The following is a 17,535-nucleotide window of genomic DNA, read 5'->3' as shown; positions in this document are numbered from 1 at the left end:
TAACTTCCCCCAAGCCCCACCCTGGAAGTTGCCTTGGAGTCAAGAAGGTGCCTCGGCCACAAATGTGACCCAGGATACAGTGGTGCCTTCCCTGGGAGAGACCCAGACTGAAGGCATGTGGGAATCAGCAAATGTCCATGTGGGAGTTGGGGCAGCAGGGTGAGGCCATAGAATGTGATCAAAGGTATGGGTTTTAGGGTCAGACAGATCTGAATTCAAATCGGCCACTAATTAGCTATGTCACCTTAGGTACGGGTTTCCCTGATAGCTCAGTTGGTAAAGAATCTGCCTGCAATGCAGGAGACCCTGGTTCGATTCCTGGGTTGGGAAGATCCCCTGGAAAAGGAATAGGCTACCCACTCCAGTATTCTTGGGCTTCCCTTGTGGCTCAGCTGGTAAAGAATCCGCCCGCAATGCAGGAGACCTGGGTTCAGTCCCTGGGTTGGGAAGATCCCCTGGAGAAGGGAAAGGCTACCCACTCCAGTATTCTGGCCTGGAGAATTCCATGAACTGTATGGGGTTGCAAAGAGCAGGACACGACTGAGTGACTTTCACTTTCACCTTGGGTATGTTACTGAATTCCATCTTCCCCAATTTCTTTATCATCAAATAGAGATCATTGCACCTGGTCATACAATTATGGTGAGGGTGAAATCACAATCTATAAAATGCCCAGCATGATGCCTGGTGTGCACTAGGCACTCTAAGTGGCAGTTATTATTAATATTTTCAGGTGTGGGGAGCGATACAGGGTGATGGAGCAGACCTGCCCTGAATACAGGAGGGTGCATCAGCGGTTGGGCCCTGGGGAGAGGCTGAGCTCCCTTCCCCGGTTGTCTGCAGCTGGCTGTGGCCTAGTGCTGAACTCTTCTGTGTCTCATCTAGGAACACTGGGTAAACTGAATTCCTGCCCTCCCAAGAGGCCTGTCCGGTCCCTGACCCCTGCAGTCTGAGGCCAGGGCACGCTGGGCCAGAGGATCAATGGCCCAGGGGGATGGGTTCATTCAGTTCTTTATTGGTCATCTGGGCCCTAAAGCTGCCCTTCAACTTAGGGTCTCCCTGAACTGCACAGACTGAACTGAACTGCACAGAAAGACCTACCACCTACTGGGGCCAAGGAGGGGGCACAGAGGTGGTCGTCATCCTAATATACACACCCTACCCTTAAAGCTTATGTTCCAACACTGAGACTTCTAGTGGTGCAAACCTGTACCCTCAAGGTTTACATCTCACTATTCTCCAGCTGAATAGCATGAACCTCAAGCTCATTTGGGGAGTTCTTAGACCCCAGTGTTTCTCCTAGAAGTTCTTCTGCTCTCTCTCCAGCGTCCCCAGTCTCTACCTGTCCCCCAACCTCCCCTCCAGGGCCTGGGGCTTCTCTTACAGCATCAGCCTGTCCCCCAGCCTCCTGTACAGGCTCCAAGAACTCCCTTCTGGCCTCTGCCTGTCCTCCAGCTGCTTCTCCAGGACTCAGAGTGTCATGTTCTTCTTGTCTCGATGGGCTTTTAGCCAACAGAGGCTGCATCTCAACATCTTGTGGCTCCGGAGGCTCTCTGGGCTCTGTGTGCCTCGGAGCCTCTCCAGGGAAATTGACAAGCTCTGCAGGGGTCATAAGCCCATCCCCATTCAGGTCCTGAGTCTCCAGCACCTTGTCCACTACCAGGATCACCTGTGGAAGAGTCTGTAGTGACGGGATGCTCCCAGGAACCCTGACCCTCCCCATATACCCTACATCCCTGCCATGCGGGCTCTAAGCCCTCCTTTTACAGGGGATTCACTAAAAAAAAAAGTCATGATGACAAAAACAAAAGCAGACTTCCCTGGTGGTCTTCCCTGGTGGTCAGTGGTTAAGAATCCCCCTGCCAATGAAGGGGACATGGGTTCAAGCCCTGGTCCAGGAAGATTCCACGTGCCTGGGGGTAACTAAGCCCACACACCACAACTACTGAAGCCTGTGCACCCTAGGCAGTGCTCTGCGACAAGAGAAGCCACCACAATGAGAAACCCAAAGACCACAACTGGAGAGTAGCTCCTACTTGCCACAACTAGAGAAAGCTCGCCTGCAGCAATGAAGACCCAGTGAAGCCAAAAATAAATAAATAAAAAAAAAACCCAAATCCCCAAGGAGCTGGGTCTTCTTCATGGAGAAGAAGAAGGGCTTACCGGGTTGGTGGTGGGAGAGTCAGAAGCTCCAGGGGCCAGAGCGGCTGTCAACATGGACAGCAGCTCCAGGCCATCCAGCTGTCCACTCTGGTCGTAGTCGTGGAGAGCAAAGAGGTAGAGGAGAACTAAGGAAGAGAAACTGGATCAGAAGAGGCATCAGGGGACAGCTGGATCAGGCAGGAGTCACGGGATCGCCTGATGTCAGTCCCAGCTCTGGTTGCCCTGAGCCTCCCGTCCACTGGTCCCATCGGCCCAGCCCCTTACCCTGCTCTCGGCTCATGTGCTCTGGCTCCTCTTCCATCCTCTCTAGTCCCTTTAGGTAGCTCTGTAGAAGTCTGGCAAAAAAATGGAAAATCAGCCCACTAGACACCAGTCTGCAGCCCCAGGCCTGGCTTCACCCCAGCCTACTCACCGAAGTTGCTCCTGGCCTGGCTCGAAGGGGTTGGGCAGAGGCAGATGCTGTGCTTCAGGGTGTAACCTGGAGAGGGAGGGAAGGACTGGCCTTGCAAAAAGCCTCCCCGAGGGCCCAGCCTCATAGCCTTCTACTCCCAAGCTCCTGATAGAGATCACCTCCCAGGCCCAAAAGGAGCTGCTTCTCCAGGTCCCCAAAAGCCTTGGGGGGAGCCTCAGGAGCACGACCTTACTCCCCAGATTCTGCCTTTGCAGATTCCTAGCTTAGATGTTAAGTGAAAATCCCAATAAAATATCTGGTTAGGTGGTGGCTGGAGGAGGCCACACCCAGTAGACACAAGGTGGAGCCCCAGGAAACCAACACAGTGGGTGGCAGGACGATGTGGATTGTGGCAACTCTTCTCCTGTGATGTTGGTTGTTAAGGGACAGGTCTCTAGCTGAGCCCTGGTACTGCCCAGTTTTATATAGACCCAATGTGCTCTATAACATAAAATGGACCCTTTTCACCCACCACGTTGAGGTGTAGACATTGGTTTTAGAGTTTCAATCTGCTCAAGGGTTTTTATAACGCTCAAGATTTTCTCATAGTTCTGGACAGGGATCCCTGTTTGCTCAAGTCACTCCAGACGTGTGATGTCAGAGAACTGTCAGGAGCTGTTACAGCAACTTTTGTCACTGCTGCCAGCCCTCGCTGCTACTCGTGTATCCATCCCCTGACCACAGCCCGCATACCCCCTGCATAGTATTAATACACAAAACCTCGAAGAAGATACTCAAATAAAACACAAATGATATGCTAAGGATCTCTATTTCTTTGGAGCTTCTACTGTTAGAAGCTCCTGATAAAAGCAGCCCCTTCCGAAGCGCATAACCTCACACCTCATTGGAAATGAGCTCCCACTTCCAAGTGAGTCTAGAAAACAGGTGTCGATGCCCACTTTGGAGAGGACACTCCGACAAGCACAATGCAGTGGTTGAGGTGGTGGGGATGACACAGAAATCAAGGAGTGTATGCCCACTCTCCCAGCTCCCAGAGGGGCCCACACCACACCCTCCTGAGACTCCCCCTGCTCTCGGCCCATGGCCCTGCCCTCTGAATGCCATTACCTCATGGTGCCATCTTTGGGAGCAGCCTGACTCAGGGGCAGGAGCAGCAGCAGTAACGTTCTCATCTTCACAGGTAACATCCTTCCTGTAACTGGAAGTAGGAACAGGAGTAGGGAAGCAGAGGGAAGGGGTCTGCCACAGAGTGGGGATCGATGGATTAGACAGCAACGCCTCCCTCTGCCTCTGCCTGCCATCCAGGGAACAGGACTCCTGCACAGGGAGGAGCCACACAGGACATCAGCGATCCCCAATACATCTTATTTCAGATCCAGCATGTAAAGGGCATACTGCAGACCTGTGCTGGGTGAAGCTGAGCTGCAGACAGGAGCCTCTCCCTGCACCCAACTCCTGTTCCCCCCAGAGAAGTGCATGCCCAAGTCACTCCAGACATGTGATGTCAGAGAGCTGTCAGGAGCTGTTACAGCAACTTTTGTCACAGCTACTAGCCCTCACTGCCGCTCCTATAATCATCCCCCACTCCATCCTGCATACCCCTGCAGAGTATTAATGCACAAAACCTCGAGGAAGATACCCAAATAAAACAGAAACGATATGCTAATAATCTCTATTTCACAGGTAACATTAATGTGTGGCAGGGGGAGTGCTCAGAGAAGTGAAGTTTAAGCATGTCTGATTTAGTTCAGTCCAATTATTTTACAGGTGGAAACTAGTTCAGAGAGGTTAAGAAAAAGGCCGAACTAGACATGCCAAGAGTGGGACTTCCCTGGTCGTCCCGTGGCTAAGACTCTACGCTCCCAATGCAGGGGGCCTAGGTTCAATCCCTGGTGGGGAACTAGATCCCACCAGGCCACAACTAAGAGTTTGCATCCTGAAACTAAAAGATCCCACATGCCGCAATGAAGACCTGGTGTAGCCAGTTAAATAAATATCTTTTAAAAAGAAGTGCAGAGAGTCACAAAAAGCCTTAAATAGGAAGGGAAACAAATTGTTGGTTTGCATTAATTAAAAACTCACTGAAGAACAAATCAAAAGAAACTCAGACTCTTTGAAATAGGTCAACGCTCAGGTAGGTTTGAAAACACAACAAATCAGGGTCAATATAACAGTGGTCCCAAGAACTGCTATTTACTAAACGCAATTGGGGAAACCAGATCTCAGTATAAAGGAAAAAAACAAAAATGTTCTTTTAGGCCTACATTGCGTAGGTCCATTGGCAGCACAATCAATTGATTAAATAAAAACAGTCAAATAGAGGATCAACCAAAGCACAGAGCAAGAAGCTTTCTCATTAGTTCCAGGATCGTGTACATATCATGTGAGTTTCTGAGGAAGCAGAAGCCCTCCAGAGCTGAGGCCTGAAACCTCAAACTCCTTTCTAGGAAGATAAATCAACAGGTCCTTAATCATCTACAGCAGACAATTAGGAACCCTCTGAAATAGTGCCCTATGTTCTGACTGGCATTGAATTTTCCTGGAGAAAGGAGCATAGCTTTCAGCCAATTCTCAAGGAGTTCCATGACCCTGACAAGGTTCAGAACCACTGTAAAGGAAGATATCATCTTCCTAAGAGATCTTCCTAAAGCTGGTGAGCATCTGGCCAACAGGTAGATGCTTGTGTAGCTATTACACAAATAGAGCTGTCTTGAGCATGGAAGACCACAAGTAAGTGAAGCTACAGAAAGTCATAGACACTGTCCCCATTTTTCTATGCATAAGTTGGCCCGAAAAGATACAGTAAATCTACATGGTTTGTTGGTGTGGTCAAGTAGATGCACAGCTGCCTTAAGGCTGTTCATGGGGACTCCCCTCGTGATCCAGTAAAGAATCCATCTTCCAATGCAGAGGACATGGTTTTAATCCCTGGTCCAGGAACTAAGATCCCACATGCTGCGGGGCAACTAAGCTCACACGCCTCAACTACTGAGACCAAGCACAACAGAAGTTCCTTTGTGCTGCAGCCAAGACCCAATGTAACCAAAAATAAGTAAATATATAGATTTAAAAAAAAAATAAGAATGTTCATGAACTTTGGCTGGCAACGTAGATCCTTGGGCTTTAGTTGTTGTAGCCAGGAGAGAAGATAGGTCTTGGACCCATCCAAGGGAGACAGAACTGAGCTCTCTATACTGCTTGGGGACCTTTAGCGGTCCCGCCACAGGGAACACACCTCAATGAAAGGATGGACTAGAAAAATATCCAGGCTTCCATGTCTGGGAGTATGAGAATAAACATTCCAATGAAAGTAACTACAAAGTTAGATAAAAGTAGAAAGTATATTTTTAAATGCATTTAGTTGGCAAGAAAGTAAGAAATACCCAGAGCATAAAGGCACAGTGGAAACAGTAATCCCTGGGGGAAAACTGTGCTTGAAGTCAACTTTTGCCTAGGGTATCTGCCAAACCAAGCCAACTGAACATGAATTATCAGCTGAATGCTTCATGCAATAGCAAAGACCAGAGATAAAGAATGCTTGGGCCCATTCAATGTGAAGAGACTAACAGGAGATTCCTTACATATCTTTGGGATTCAAATAGCTATCCTCTCAAAATGTAACTTATACAAAGAAAAGATTGATTCTCTTTTAAATGCAATGAGTGAGTTAAATAAATTAGACACAGATGATGTAAGAATTAGTGAACTGGAGAATAGATCTAAATAAATGGTCCAGAGTACAGTTAATTGAGTCAAAGACATATAAAATATAAAACAAAGTAGCATGGAGGAGATAATAGAGAAAATTGGATTAAAAACAGAATTTGAAGAAATAGTAGCTGAGATTATTCTACTATGTTGCAAAACACTAACTCCCATCCAGGAAGCCCAACAAGCCCAGGCAGATTAAATAAACAGAAATACACATCTAGAATTGCTGTTCTGAAAAAACAGAAAACCAAGAAAAAGAGAAGATCTCAAAAGTACTCAAACTGAAAAGACAAATCACCTAAAAGGAAGAATAATTAGATGGACAGCTGATTTCACAACAGCAACAGTGATGCCAGAACACAGTAGTATAATATTTCAATGTGTCAAAAAAGGTGGGGGAAATTGCCATTTTAGATTTTTATTCTCAGCAAAATTATCTTTTAAGAATGAGATTAAACAAAAAATGTTTGACAAATTTTAGATAACAGAATTTACCACCAACAGTTCTCTATTAAAGAAAATTCTAAGAGGTATAACTCAGGAAGAAGGAAAATGATCCCAGAAGGAACATTTGGAATGCATGGGAAAAGGGTGAAAGAAGAAATCAGAATGGGACTTCTCTGGTGGTACAGTGGATAGGAATTTGACTACCAATGCAGGGGACACAGGTTCAATCCCTGGCCTGGGAAGATTCCACACTGAGCAGAGCAACTAAGCCTGTGAACCATAACTATTGAGCCAGCGTGCAGCAACTACTGCAGCTCATGCACCTGGAGCCTGTGTTCCACAGAGAAACCATCACATCAGGAAGCCAGTGCACTCCCATGAAGAGTAGCCCTAGCTTGCGCAACTAGAGAAAGCCTGCTCGCAAAAATAGACCCAGCGCAACCACACACACACACACAAATCAGAATGTGGGGAAATCTAACAAAGATTGTTAAACAATTATAATTATATTACTATATGGGGCAAAAAAAGATGGTGGGAGCTACATTATTGGACAACATTAAGATATAAGGTGAGGACAGTTTTTTGGGAAGACAGTGGACATAATGATCAACTGTTAACTATGCATGTAAAATTTTTCTAATAACCGCTAAAAGATAGAAATGAAATGTTTGACCTCAAACAAGCAGAAAAAAAAGGAATGGAAATTTTTTAAAATCATTCCAAAGGAAGGCAGGAAAACAGAAAAAAGAGAAGCTAAAAATGAATTAAATGATTAAAAAGGAAGACAAGTAGAAAGCATAAAATAAGATAGTAAAATAGATCCAAGTGTATCAGTAATCATAATAAACATAAATTGTATAAATTCATCAGTTAAGAAATAGAGATTATCAAAATTACATAAAACAACATACAAATCACATGCAATTTTCAAGAGATTAAGAGATTAACACAGAAAAGTTGAAAGCAAAATGGTGGGAAAAGGATACATAAAGCAATACTAGAGAAAAGAAAACCAACATAGCTTTATCAATATTAGAATAAATGGACCTTAAGGTGAAAAGCATTATTATAGATAAAAGCATGTCATTATAAAATGCATGAAAATTTAATCCCCTAGGAAGGTATAATAATTCTGAACCTGTAGATACCTAATAACATAGCCTAAAAACATCTAAAATGATAAATGGCATAACACTACACACCTATTGTTATTTAGCTGCTAACTCATGCCCAACTCTTTGTGACCCCATGGACTGTAGCCTGCCAGGCTCCTCTGTCCATGGGATTTCCCAAGCAAGTATACTGGAGTGGGTTGCCATTTCCTCCTCCAGGGAATTTGTTCAAACCCATAGAATGTACAACACCAAGGATGAACCCTGTGGTTGACTGTGGACTTTGGATGATTATGCTGTGTCAGTTTAAGTTCTCAATTCATCATGTACCATTCTGGTGGGCGTAGTGATAATGGACAAGGCTGTGCGTATATAGGGAATTATATGGGAAACTTCTCAGTTTTGCTGCAAACTTAGAACTGCTCTAAAACAAAGTCTTTAGAAAAAAAGCTGGCATAAACTCAATCAGAAAAATCTAATCTGCTATTATGGGGGAGAATTTAACATATATCAAACAGTATCTGAAAGATTAAATAGACTACAAATTAGTAAAAACGTAGACAGATGATTGGATAAAACATTTACTAAAGTTGAGCTAATGGACAAATAGAAAACCCAACTCCAGTCACTTAGCAAATGCATATTCTCAACACATGTGGATTATTTATAAAAACTGAAAAGCAGAAGGCCAAAGAATGTGACTCAACAAGTATTAAAGAATCAGTCTCATACTGTTATGAGATTAAAAGCAATTACATTAGGAATCAGTAACAAAAATGATGTAAAAAATCTCATTTAGGGAATTCTCTGGCAGTATAGTGGTTAGAACTCTGGGCTTTCACTGATGAGGGTCTGGGTCTCTGGTTGGGGAACTAAGATTCCACAAGCTGCATAGTACAGCCAAAAAAAAAAAATTATAAGTTATATAAAAACTGTAAAAGGCACATTTAAATATACATCAGAGAAAAATATCATAATGGAAATTTTTCAGTACTTAAAATTGAATAATACTGGAAACATTTACATCAAAGCAAGATACATAGCTAAAACAGAGGGGAAATGAATTGACTTAAAAACTTAAAAGAAAGGCTAAAAGCTAATGAGTTAAGTTTCCAACTCAAGAAGCTAGTAAAAGAGAATAAACCTAAAGAAATTAAAAGAAATGAAATAACAAAAGATAGAATAAATTTAAAATACAATAGAAAGGAGTATGCATCTATCTGTGTGTGCTAAGTCACTCCAGTCATGTTTGACTTTGCAACTCCACGGACTGGACTATACGTAGCCCACCAGGCTCTTCTGTTCATGGGATTTTTCAGGCAAGAGTACTGGAGTGGATTGCCATTTCCTTCTACAGAGGATCGTCCAAAGCTAAACAGCTGTGTTTCTTCAAAAGGAGTAATAAGTTAGAAAACGTCCAACAATTTTCATTAAGAACAAAGAGAAAAGGCACAAATAAACAACATTAGGAATTAAAAGCAGACATAACTGTAGAAATAGAAGACAGTTGTAAACTTAGCAGATATAGCCATTTTCCTAGAAAAACTTAACATCAAAACTGACATCAAAAGAAATAGCAAATTTTGCTTTTTTTTTCAAATTCTAAAAGTCCTACAACCCTTGAAGAAATTGAATTATGAGTATTAACCTATATTGTTTTAGGAGCTATAAACTATAAACTAAAGCTATAAACCTGAACTATTTCTAGAGTGTTGGGGGCCAGAGTGAGGCACTCGGCCCGTGGCAAAGGTCATGAGGAAGGAGGCTCGACATACGCAAAGGTGGGATCAAGCCTCAGGAGTCCCCCTGGAAATTCTTGAGCATCCACCCCCAAAACCAGAGCCTGCCCACTTTACTACTTTGTACTCTCACCTACACCTCTGACTTTACGAGGGGCTGTCCCCCACCACCTCTTTCGGAGAAGGAGTTAACTTAGAGCTCCAGTTAATAAAAACTCCTGGGCATGACAAGAGTGTTTTAACCTACAAACTCCTCTGAAGGTTCTCTAGCCTGCCTGACAGGCTTGTCCGGCCACATGTGATTGCTCACAGCCTCCCAACTGTGAGAGGCACGAGAGGCTTTAAACCTTCTAAAAACAGGTTCCTTAGAAAAGTTAGAAAACCATTAGTATAAGTATAGTGGGCTGATTAGAAACTGTATTGGTGAAGGGTTTTTCATTTGTTGAGCCAATGTTTGTTGCTAAGTCTCCACATCCCCTGCCCTTACACACATTAATGAATATATAGAAGAAATAAGTATTAACCTTTGATATAAATCACGTTAGACCTTAGGCTAAGTAAACTCTTTCCTTAACTAAAACCTACTATACCCTCACCCTATAGGAATGTAACTTTATTTGGGTGGCGTCTGTTTTAAGAATAATCACCCCTGGAGAAATAAGTGTCCTGGTTGACTGACTGCTGTCACAAGGAGAGGGTCATAAATTGTCAGCAGGCCCCCTGGCCAGAAGATGATGTAACACCCCTAAGACCTCTGTATACATTTGTATGAAGCACCTGACTTTGATAAAAGTCAGGACTGCTAACCCCGCGTGACTTTTGCATAACATCTCAGTGTATAAAAGTAGACCATGGAAAATAAAGAATTGGGATCAGTTTCTCAAAATACTGGTCTCCCCATGTCGCTGTCTCTCTTACACTCTGGCTGAGTCTCCATCTGGAGTGTGGAACCCACCAAGCTTACTAATTTTGTCTGGGCTTCTAAGATCTGACCGGGGAGGCCTCAGTGTCTCCTCTCCTTCGGGAGAACGGAAGGACGCCTGCGACCTACGTAAGTGGTGCAAGCTTCTTGTCTTGAAGTTTTATTGGTCTCCCGCGTAAACCAAGCTACTCAGCCTCTTTTCTCCACTGATTTTTCCTACTGAGCTATCCTCATCCTATTACTCTTTACATCTTTAATTAATATCTAATTGAAGCTATTGTATCCTGATCCTCGATGACGCCGTCCCCGCTTCAAACTCCCTGGATCAGCCGGGGCTGGACCCCGGCAGTAGAGCAACCTGCCAATTAATTAGCATAAAACTCTGATCTAACAGTGTCATCCTGAGGATTACATAAGGAAGAACACAAATAGAAAAGAAATTATAAAGATATTTATAGCTGTGCTATTAATAGCAGTCAAAGCACTGTAAACAACCTGAATGTGTAACATTTAGACAGGCTAAGCAAATCATACTATGTGACAGAGCCATTAAAAATGATAAATATTTCTAAATTTGTTTTAAAGGAAAAAAATGGACAGATTTGAGTATATTAAAAGTATGAACTTCTGTATTATGAAAGAAATCATGAATCAAGTTCAGAAGACAAGTGATGAAGGACTGGAGGGAACAGCGTTCAAAGCTATTAGGGTTTTCAGGATGTGCTGTTCACCACCACTCCCAGTAGGGGCTTTGAGATAGAAATCTCCATGGAAACCCCATGGAGACTGAGTGAAAATCCAAGAACTGCAGCATTATGTGAGGGTGAGGATCAGAGAAAAGGCCCTGCCCACAGTGGGTTTCTGGTTAGGAAGCAATGGCTTAGCAAGGGTCTAGGTGAGTGGACAGGAGGGCTGCCTCACCCAATTCTTGGTACCCAGTGTGCTACGGGTTTGAAGATAGGAGGCTGAGGGCTCCAGGCTCTAGGGTAGAAATAGGGGCACAAAATGGTTGAATAGGCCAGCTGGCCAGAAGAGGCCAAAAGGAGAACGACAGTAGGCATAGACTTTGGTCTGGATGAGGCAGAGGACGCCATGGGAAGCAGCAGCCCAAGTCAAGACCTTTGGTGACAAGGACAAAGGAGGTGAGCCTTCGTAGGGAAGGCAAGTGTCAATATAAGTCTATAGAATAAGGGCTAGTTCTCTTCAATTCTTATATTTAATGAGCACACTACTATATGGTAGGCACTAACTTGTAAGTAAGATGATAATATTAGGTAAAATTACTCATTCTTTTTTCTCCATAACACTACATATTTATATAAATAGGAAAAGATACAAATGTTAAAACGACAATTTAAGAGAAAAACAGAAACACAGAATTGCTAAGGAATAGGGGATGTAGCCCAAAGTTTAACGGTATGGGCCCTAACCTCAGGCTGGCCTAAGTTCAAATGCAGACTCTGAAACTCACCAACTGTGTGACTTCTGTGTTTTGGAACCTTGATCTGTAACATGAGGATGATGAGAGCATCTCTCAGGGTGTGGTGAAGGTTCGATAAGACAAGATGTGTAAAACGCGGCACCTGGTGATATTATACAATAAGGCAATTTTCCTCCCAGAAGTTTTTCTGGACTGCTCTGCAGGGGCTTCACACATACCTACCATTCTGGTCTCCCCACCTGGATATCTTTAAATTGTTTTCTCCTCCCCATCTGTTTACTGTCGAGACCTGGGCCAACAGGAGGCACAGGAATAATTTAAATCCCCCAGAGCTGCCAAAACCTATTATCCAGGCTTAATGCATTATCACCACTAGGAGTTGCCTTTTGGAAACTACAAAGAATGACTGGTGGGAGCCGTTCAGGCATAAAGGAGAAGCACCCATCAGATCCAGTCACTCATTAGGTCAACGGTGCTGGTTTGAAAAACCTGTCTACCCTCAGTGAGGGAAGGGGAGGGTGGGATGAGTTGGAAGAGTAGCCTTGGTGTATATACACTACCATAGCTAGCTAGTGGGAGGCTGCTGTACAGCACAGGGAGCTCACAGCTCGATGCTCCGTGATGACCTAGAGAGATGGGATGAGGGGGTAGAAGGGAGGTTCAAGAGGGAGGGGATACATGTATATGTATGGCACTGTGGCAAAGAACCTGCCTGACAATGTAGGAGATGCAGTTTCGATCCCTGGGTCGAGAAGACCCCCTAGAGAAGGAAATGGCAACCCACTCCAGTATTCTTGCCTGGAAAATCCCAGGGATAGTAGAGCCTGGAGGGCTATAGTCCATGGGGTCGCAAAACTGTCAGTCACAACTTAGCAACTAAACAACAAATAGCTGATTTACTTCATTGTACTGCAGAAACTAACACAACATTGTAAAGCCATTATACCCCAATAAAAATCAAATAAAATACAGAAAAAAAGGAAAGGGAAAAAAAAGAAAAACATATCTACCAAGTCTTTCTTTCTTTTTTTTTTTTTTACCAAGTCTTTCTTGTGAGAAATAGCTGAAGTCAAATTTGCCTTTCCTTGTATGTGATCCGGACTTAGGAACTCACTTATAATGAACAGCGGAAATGATGCCACGTGACCTCCAAGTCTGAGTCATAAAAGGCAACAGGGTTTGTGCCTGGTTCTGGCTCTCTCTCTCTCCCTCTCTTGACATACAGTTACACCTTGAACCACTGTGGAAGAAGTCTGCTGTGCTGAAAAGACCACTCGGAGGAAGCACATAAGGAGAGGGATGCTTGAGAGGTCCTGGTTGTGATTCCTGCAGCTCCCAGCTGCTCACTTCCCACCCAAGGGCCAGGCAGGTGAGAGAGCAAAACTGCAGATGATTCCAAGCCCCAGCCTTCCAGCTATCCCAGCCAACACTGCCGGAGCAGAACTGAGCTTGTCTTCACAGTCCTGCACAGAATGTACACTCACAGGTATAGTCAATGCTATTGTTTTCGGCCACTAAGCTTTGAGGCGATTTGTCAGTTGTCATAATGATAGATTGGCTTCTTGGAAGTCACACAGGACTCTGCTCTCAGAAGGGCCCTGGGCTTAGACTAAGGTTCTGCTGTCTCTGTCTTGAAATTCTCAATATTTTCTTATATTGGGCCCTGAAAAGGATGACCTGGTCCTGAACCCTGCCCACATGAATTACTCTTATTTTCCTCCTCTTGGTCCTATGTATTTGTCACATGCAGGCAACTATTCAGCATGTGCAGTGGACAGGGCTATGGAACCAGCCAGACCTAAGTTCAGATCCCAGCTGCACCACAGACTGTCCCTGTGACCTTGAGTAGGTTAATTATCCCTCAGTAAACTTATCTGCAGGATGGATATAATAATAATACTTACTTCACAGAGTTCCAGTGAATACTAAGTGGATAACGAATTACTCCTTGCACAAGGAGTCTTATTCTTGTCCCTGTCTCTGATAGCTTCTTGTTTTAAAGAACCCTCCATAGCCACATCCGCTTCCCTGGTGGCTCAGTCAGTAAAGCATCTGCCTGCAATGTAGGAGACCCAGGTTCCGTCCCTGGGTCGGGAAGATCCCCTGGAGAAGGAAATGGCAACCCACTCCAATATTCTTGCTTGAATATTCCATGGACAAAGGAGCCTGGTGGGCTACAGTCCATGGGGTGGCAAGAGTCAGATTCGAATTAGTGACCAAACCACCACCACACCCACATCAGAGTAATCTTTTGCTGGAACTCCACTGCTCCAAAACTTTCAGTGGGTCCCTATTTCTATTATAGTTCAGTCTTCACCTGAACATTCAAGGCCTTCTCTGATCAGATATCATGTTACCATTTTTAGACTCATCTTCCAAATTTCCATCATCCTAACATTTTGCTTCAAACAGATGGGTTCAGGAGTATGTGGAAATACTTTTCACTTTCACCTTGCAGTTCTTTTGCCCAAGCTGTTTCATCCCTTACCTGAAATATCTTGGACCTTCCTAACAACCTTAACACTCTGGTTGCAGTCCACTGCAGAAGCAAATAACTGCATATGGGCTTTCAGTGTCATCTCAGTAATATTCTCCTAAGTCATGCTTCCAAATGGGACATTTTTAGCCCAGATAACTCACCTCTATGATTTAAAGGAAGCCAGACTAAGACATGCTTCCCTGCTGGCTCAGTCGGTAAAGAATACACTTGTAATGCAGGTTCGATCCCTGCATTGGGAAGATTCCCTGTTGAAGGTATGGCAACCCACTCCAGTATCTTGCCTGGGAAATCTCAAAAACAGAGGAGCCTGATGGGCTACAGTCCATGGTGTCACAAAGAGTCGGACACAACTGAGTGACTAAACCACCAGCACCACCAGGCTAAGGCAGCTCAAGTAACATTTAATGAGGTTGGTGTAATGTGATTTCTTCACCCTTTCACATTTCTAACTATTTATTGAAGAGTTGTTTGCCATGTCCTTCTCCAGGGGATCTTCCTGACTCTGGGATCAAACCTGGGTCTCCTGCATTGTGGGCAGATTCTTTACCATTTGAGCTACCCGGGAAGCCCTTGTAAGCAACAGAAATAAAGCAGTTATTGAAAACTTCCTGTCAAATAAATATGTTCCTAATAATTTTCTATAACTACAATGTGGTTAAACACAATTTACCCTAATGACCACAGAAAAGCCACCACAATTATTAGAGTTGTTATATAATCCAATAAAGTTATTTACATCACACACACACACACACACACACACATTCACAATGACCCTCCAGTATTTGATTTCTTCCAGCCTTTGCATCAGTGCATAGCAGGAGAGCCTGGCCTTGGAGTTGGAATTCCAATCAAATCCAGTCTGTCATAGTACTAACAGTGTGATCTCGGCAGGTGTTGTGGGGCCTCCACTCTAAAAAATGAGGATAGGGACTTCTCTTGCAGTCCAGTGGTTAAGACCTTGTGCTCCCAGTGCAGGGGCCTTGGTTTCCGGGGACTCAGATTTGATCCCTCGTTGGGAAACTAATATCCCTCATGCCCCATGTGCATGCTAAGTCGCTTCAGTCGTGTCCGACTCTGCCTGACTCTATGGACTGTAGCCGCCAGGCTCCTCTGTCCATGGGATTTCCCAGGCAAGAATACTGGAGTGGGTTGCCATGCCCTCCTCCAGGGGATCTTCCCCACCCAGGGATGGAACTGGTGTCTCTTACCTCTCCTGCATTGGCCGGCAGGTTCTTTACCACTGACCACCTGGGAAGCCCCTCATGCCCCATACTGCTACTGCTACTGCTAAGTCACTTCAGTCGTGTCCGACTCTGTGCGACCCCATAGACAGCAGCCCACCAGGCTCCCCTGTCCCTGGGATTCTCCAGGCAAGAATACTGGAGTGGGTTGCCATTTCCTTCTCCAATGCATGAAGGTGAAAAGTAAGAGTGAAGTTGCTCAGTCCTGTCCGACTCTGAGCAACCCCATGGACTTCAGCCTACCAGGCTCCTCCATCCATGGGATTTTCCAGGCAAGAGTACTGGAGTGGGGTGCCATCGCCTTTTCCATCATGCCCCATAGTGAGGCCTAAAAAATACAACCCCCCTCCCCCCCAAAAAATGAGGATAACGTTATCTATCTGGAAGGGGCTCAGGGAGGATGCACTGGAAAATGTAGGTAGAGTGATTGGCAGTGAGTATTGCTCCCTGAATATTTCAGAGACTCTAGGATGTGGGAGAGCCTTTTCATTGCTTGACTTTCCATCTAGTGCAAAACTACTTGCACAGCACCCCTGTCAATGGCCATCAGCCTCCACTGGACTTCCCAGGATAGGAGCCTGGCACCTCACAGGGCATCCATTCCATTTCCAGCTAATACTGTTGGAAGTTATTTGGAACTCAATCTTCTCCCTTAACTCTTCCCTCCAGAGCCGCCTGTGACTCTAGCACAACCCCACCCCCTCGCAAGAGAAGAGGCAATGGCTATACAGACCAAGAAGTCCCACACCTTAGAGCTGGGCTCCCCTGCCATTTCCATCAGGGTGATAACCCTCGGTTCTTCCTTCTCCTCCTCTGTCAAATGAGGATGAAACTCCTGCCAGCCTCCCCTCCCCCCGGGATTGTCAGAGCAACGAATAAGACCAGAAGGGAAAAGCCTTTGGGGGGATGATGAACTTCACCCTCCCCACCCCCACCCCGACCCATCGTCGCCAAGGAGCTCAGGTCTCAGGTCTCCCTTTCCAGGCCTTCCCTCTACCTGCTCTCAGGGGTAACCTCGGAGAGGGGCCCAGAGGCTGGAGCCGGCGCTCCTGCTGCGTCCGAGCCGCAAGGGATGCGGAGGGACTGCGCCTTCAGCATCCGGCCCGGAGCCAGGAGGCCACCCCCGCCCGCGGTCCAGCCCCGCGGCGCGCAGCATCGCCCGGCTGCCCGCGGCGGGATCCCAGGCCACCCACCGGGCGGGGCTCGCACCCACCTGCGGCGGCGCCGGTCCGTCTGGGTCGTCGCTGGAGGCTGTGCGCCGCCGCCGCCGCCGCGCCTCGGCTCCCGCCGCCCGGCCCTCCCCCGGACCGCTCCACGTGGCCGCTCCACGTCGCCGTCCGGGTTGCGGCCGCCGCCCTGGCCCGGGCAGAGTCCCGAGCGCCAGCGCTGCGGGCAGGATCCCTGCCCCGCCCCGCAGACCCCGGCCCACACCCGGCGAGAGTGTGTGGTGTGTGTATATATATGTATGTGGGTGTGCGCGCGTGACAGATACAGACAACTAGAGAGGCAGAGAGACAGATGATGAAGTTGATGTATATAAGAAGCATATTTAACTGGGGGGCCCACTCCCTGCTGGGACCCAGATGTGTGTGACAAGACAGAAGGTAACTTACTGTTAGCCTGTGGAATTGTGACTGTGTATGTAGCTGTGTGGATGAGGGGCTGGTGACACCGTAGGGAGGGGTGTTGTGTGTGGCCGTGTATCCAGTATGACAGTACTTGAGAGAGTTTGGTCGGTGCATGACTGGCTGACTGGGTGTGTGACAGTACAGGATGTTAGTAGTGTGTCTGTTAGGGTATCTGTGTGAACTCTTCCTGTTTGTGATGCTCAGGTGACACTT

General features: G+C 45.8%; 1 protein-coding gene across 3 annotated transcripts; it reads right to left on the bottom strand.

Moving 5' to 3' along the window:
- Nucleotides 1–549: 549 nt before the first annotated feature.
- CGREF1 (cell growth regulator with EF-hand domain 1) lies at nucleotides 550–17,009 on the bottom strand. 3 transcript variants are annotated; one of them, XM_005212945.5, is made up of 6 exons: nucleotides 16,908–17,009; nucleotides 3,683–3,773; nucleotides 2,576–2,641; nucleotides 2,428–2,498; nucleotides 2,164–2,288; nucleotides 550–1,669 (listed from the first exon to the last, which is right to left on the bottom strand). In XM_005212945.5, exons 2-6 carry the CDS (start codon nucleotides 3,760–3,762, stop codon nucleotides 1,223–1,225), a joined length of 789 nt encoding a protein of 262 aa, XP_005213002.2. In that variant the 5' UTR covers nucleotides 3,763–3,773; nucleotides 16,908–17,009; the 3' UTR covers nucleotides 550–1,222.
- Between the last annotated feature and the right edge of the window lie 526 nt (nucleotides 17,010–17,535).

This window comes from Bos taurus, chromosome 11, assembly GCF_002263795.3.
Source record: "Bos taurus isolate L1 Dominette 01449 registration number 42190680 breed Hereford chromosome 11, ARS-UCD2.0, whole genome shotgun sequence".
In the NCBI taxonomy this organism is placed as follows: domain Eukaryota; kingdom Metazoa; phylum Chordata; class Mammalia; order Artiodactyla; family Bovidae; genus Bos; species Bos taurus.
This window is presented reverse-complemented; position numbering and strand designations above follow the sequence as displayed.

What these genes read in the sequence shown, in the direction of transcription:
- CGREF1 (XM_010810178.4), bottom strand. Translation starts at nt 12,023, where the DNA reads ATGTTACAGATCAAGGTTCCAAAACACAGAAGTCACACAGTTG. An exon ending in ACACAGAAGTCACACAGTTG is followed by an intron (nt 3,774 to 11,980) that starts GTGAGTTTCAGA and finishes TCCTACTTCCAG; the next exon opens with TTACAGGAAGGATGTTACCT. An exon ending in GCACATGAGCCGAGAGCAGG is followed by an intron (nt 2,289 to 2,427) that starts GTAAGGGGCTGG and finishes TCTCTTCCTTAG; the next exon opens with TTCTCCTCTACCTCTTTGCT.